At 29.5% G+C, this 5000-nt stretch overlaps 1 protein-coding gene across 1 annotated transcript; it reads left to right on the forward strand.

Annotated features, from left to right (window-relative positions):
- The first annotated feature begins 2058 nt into the window (after window positions 1–2058).
- LOC137648302 (uncharacterized) lies at window positions 2059–3024 on the forward strand. The gene has a single exon (XM_068381231.1). The coding sequence runs from the start codon at window positions 2059–2061 to the stop codon at window positions 3022–3024; it is 966 nt and encodes a 321-aa protein (XP_068237332.1).
- The last annotated feature ends 1976 nt before the right edge of the window (window positions 3025–5000 follow it).

The following is a 5000-nucleotide window of genomic DNA, read 5'->3' on the forward strand; positions in this document are numbered from 1 at the left end:
CCAAGAATATTGTGTTCAATTATTCAGTGTCAGAATTTTATTTCCTTATGGCAAAATTAAAGAGAGAGAGAGAGAGAGAGAGAGAGAGAGAGAGAGAGAGAGAGAGAGAGAGAGAGAGAGAGAGAGAGAGACTACTGTATTTCTGAGATGTGTACAATGATTACTGTTCAGATAATATTAATTTCCCTTTTTCTTCGCTTCATTTCCTCCTTCTCTTTGATGTATTGTTTCGCTATTCCCTTCAAAAAGAATATCTAAGTACATTTTCAAGTACCGAAATAATTGCCAGAAGTAATCATCAATGATTATATATGCGTATATAAATATATATATATATATATATATATATATATATATATATATATATATATATACATGCATATATATACATTTATATATATATACATATATATATATATATATATATATATATATATATATATATATATATATATATATATATATATATGTGTGTGTGTGTGTGTGTGTGTGTATTCATATATATACATATATATATCATACATTTGTATATATACATATATATATATATATATATATATATATATATATATATATATATATATATATATATATATATATATGTATATATATTCATATGTGTAGAAATCACGAAAGCTGACACATGATGAATATAAAATGTATTATAGCCACGAAAGGAAAAATTAAAAAGACTTGATTGGAGTTAGTACTTTCATCCACTCAGGACATTATCAAACTCAAAATATAAAGCATTCAGTTTTTCCTCCATGTACCTTAGGGCATTGAGAATTTGTAGCCCAGATTACATTGAGGACGAGTTCACTAACATAGAAAAAATTGCAACAGATCTTTGTTATCCCAAATATTTCTTAGAAAAAATGTAAGAATAAGGCTAAGAAAACATTTTAGTGTCCAATTAGAGAGGAAGGAAACAATTAATAATATGCTTTGTTTGCCATTTCAGGTTTGTTTTTTAGATGTTATACCACTTTTGAAAAAAACTAGACATTGCTGTAATGTTTAAATATAATTGTACATTAAAAAACATGTTAATTAAGAAGAGTTCTGGAAACGATAATAATGTAATATATAGCATTCATTGTTCAGAGTGTAACCTATTTTATGTAGGTCAAACATCCAAAAGTATACCAGTCAGATTAAAACAGCATCAGGTGGCCGTCTCCAGGGGTTCTCTTAATAATGCCTTGGCCTCCCACTGGTTAGGGTCAAGTCACAGAATTGGTTGGTCAAAGGCGGAAAAAGTAATCCATGTAAACGACTATTTCCAAAGGAATATTGTTGAATCCTTTTTAATCTCCTGTACTCAAGGTAGAAATTTGCATCTAATCCCAGGTCTGTTTTCCGTTAATCCAGTATTATCCTTTTATCTAAAATCTGACTTCTCCGGAATTATTAAGAAACTGACAGCCGTTGGATCCCCTTCTCCTGCATAAATACGATGTCTTTGTATATGTATTCTCATTGCTGAGTTTGATAATGTCCTGAGTGGATGAAAGTACTAACTCCAATCAAGTCTTTTTCATTTTTCCTTTCGTGGCTATAATATATCATATATTCATATATATATACATATATATATTATACATTTATATATATATATATATATATATATATATATATATATATATATATATATATATATATATATATATATATATATATATATATATATCCATATGGGATCAAGTAAAGATAAGCACCCCTGCATGGCCCAGGGAGTGCTTATCTTTACTTGCTTAAATATGGGAGTGCTTTCCTTTACTTGCACAATTTCGGGAGTGCTTTTCTTTACTTGCTCAAAATTATTTAATTTGTTTTGACAGGTTGTTTTCTCTTTTGAATAGTTCAAATAGTTGCGTTAACGAGTTGTTTTCTCTTCTTATTTGAGGATATCATTTTGGCTGTTCTGATAGATTATTTATGTTCTGACAGGTTGTTTTCTCTTCTGAATAGTTTAAATAGTTACATTAACGAGTTGTTTTCTCTTCTTATTTGAGTATATAATTTTTGCTGTTCGGATAGATTTTACTTTTTAGCATGATATACCTCAGAAAGTCGTATAAAGTCTTGAGAGAAACCCTTAACATGGACCGTTCTCTGTATGAAGAAATTCTTAAGCCACTGTTGGTTGAGGACCCGACTCCTGCAATTAACTGGATGAAGCAGCAGAAACTTTTGAGAGCTGAACTAAAATGCCCTCATTGTAGCATTTTAATGAAGTGGACAAAACGTTCTTCAATACAAGACAAATATGTCTGGAAGTGCCAAGTTAAGGAATGCAGTAAATATAAGCACTACGAATCAATTCGCAAAGATTCGTTTTTTTATCGCTCAAAGCTTTCTTTACAAAAGTGGATTGAAGGAATCTTCTACTGGTGTCAGGAACTGAGTGTTTTGCAGACCGTACAGTTATTGAATGTTTCAAAAGTGACAGTTATTGACATGTTCAGCTTTTTTCGTGAAATTTGCTTGAAACATTTTGAAAGGAACCCTATGAAGCTTGGTGGACCAGGCACAACGGTACAAATTGATGAATCTTGTTTTAGCCATAAACCAAAGCACCATAGAGGACGTTCTCCCCAGAATCCACTATGGGTATTTGGAATAGTAGATCCTACTTCATCACCATCCCTGGGTTATATGGAGATTGTTGATTCGCGCAATGCCGAAACACTGTTGCCGATAATTAGGAAAGTAGTTATGCCTGGAACAATTATTCACAGTGATCAATGGAAAGCATACAGGAACATTGAAAGGGACCTTGGATATACGCATCATACAGTTAACCACTCCGTGAATTTTGTTGACAGGACTACAGGCGTTCATACACAAGCAGTAGAGAGCTACTGGAACAAACACAAAATAAGAATAAAACGGATGATAGGATGTAAACGAGAATTTTTGAACTCTTATTTGCATGAATTCATGTGGAGCGAACGTAACAAGAACGACAAGTTTCATAGATTTTGTGAAACTATAGCAAGACAGTATTATTTTAATTAAATTTTTACAAGTATTTTTGATTTCTGGACTCGACATCTTATTTCAGTGTTGTATATTTCATTTTATATTTCATATATCAATAAAATTTCAAAATAATTTATTGTGTTTAAAGTTTAAACCATAATTATAATAATGTGCTTATCTTTACATGCTCAAATATGGGAGTGCTTATCTTTACTTGCTTTTATTCAAGACCAGGGAGTGCTTATCTTTACTTGCTCAAATATGGGAGTGCTATTCTTTACTTGCACAAATTCGGGGGTGCTTTTCTATACTAGTCAGTTATGGGGGTGCTTATCTTTACTTGATCCGTTGTTAAAAAACTCATGAAGAAAAATTTAAATTCTACAATGAATCAAAGGAGCTTAATAATGTCCATAAAATAATCAAATTTTAGATAAAGAAGAATTTGCATTTAATAAATTCTATATCTATTTTTCATATAAGATTGTTTCTTGACCTCCATCTACATTAACCCTTTCACTGCCATTGATAACTTTGTCAAAATTGGAAAAAGAGGAACTTTTAAAATCAGCTAAACTAAAGAAAGTTTGTATTAATTGAAAAAGTCTTGATAAGAACTTTCCAATAAATATCAGCAAGCTAAGATTTGTGTGATCTTGAAATATTTTGCTACAGCTGAGGGTTTGTTGAATTGACCACTGGCACTAAAAGTTAAGTCTTCCTACCAAAATTCATATCATAAATCACCCAATACAACGTAAATATATATATATATATATATATATATATATATATATATATATATATATATATATACATATATATATATATATATATATATATATATATATATATATATATATATATATATATATATACATATATATATATATATATATATATATATATATATATATATATACATATATATATATATATATATATATATATATATATATATATATATATATACATATATATATATATATATATATATATATATATATATATTTCTCGAATAGTTCCAATTAACTAATTTACTTAAGCGTATCCAGTACATTTAAAGGTTTAAACGCCACTCATGAATGGCAGAGGCAAGAGACAGTGACATTGCCCTATCAAGCATGACAATGCCCTAGACTCCTAGAGACTGACCATATATACATATGATCAGCGACCAAATCCCCTCTTCACCCAAACTAGGAACATGCAATGGCTGCTAATGACTCAGCAGATACGCCTATAGGCTTCCCAAACTGCCCATCCTTAGCTCACAAGGATGGTGAAGTTGCAGCGACCAAAGGAACTAACGAGTTTGAGCAGGACTCGAACCCCAGTCTGACGTTCACATGTATGTGTATATATATATATATATATATACACATATATATATTAATATCTATCTATCTATCTATATATATATATATATATATATATATATATATATATATATATATATATATATATATATATATGTTTTTTCAAAAAGGTCCATAAAAGAAACACAGGAAATATGAATAAATCACACTATATTTCGGTCAATAAACATCGACCCTCTTCAGGATGTAAAGTAAAAGTGAGGATTACAGTGGAGAGTGACGGTTTATATATGAAAGCAAAAGGGTGTGTTCAATTGTTCTATAGTTGTTATAATTGTTGGAAGGATTAGCCAAATTTAATTACATCCAGGTGCGTGTTCTTATTGTTGAGCCGCTTGGAGGAAGTCTTGACCTCTGATGCATGTCTGGTCACTCTCCACTGTAATCCTCACTTTTACTTTACATCCTGAAGAGGGTCGATGTTTATTGACCGAAATATAGAGTGATTTATTCATATTTCCTGTGTTTCTTTTATGGGCCTTTTTGAAAAAAACATGTTAAACTGTTCGATTACAGTTATAAATAAGACATATATATATATATATATATATATATATATATATATATATATATATATATATATATATATATATATATATATATATATATATATATATACATATATATATATAT

This window comes from Palaemon carinicauda, chromosome 10, assembly GCF_036898095.1.
Source record: "Palaemon carinicauda isolate YSFRI2023 chromosome 10, ASM3689809v2, whole genome shotgun sequence".
In the NCBI taxonomy this organism is placed as follows: Eukaryota; Metazoa; Arthropoda; class Malacostraca; order Decapoda; family Palaemonidae; genus Palaemon; species Palaemon carinicauda.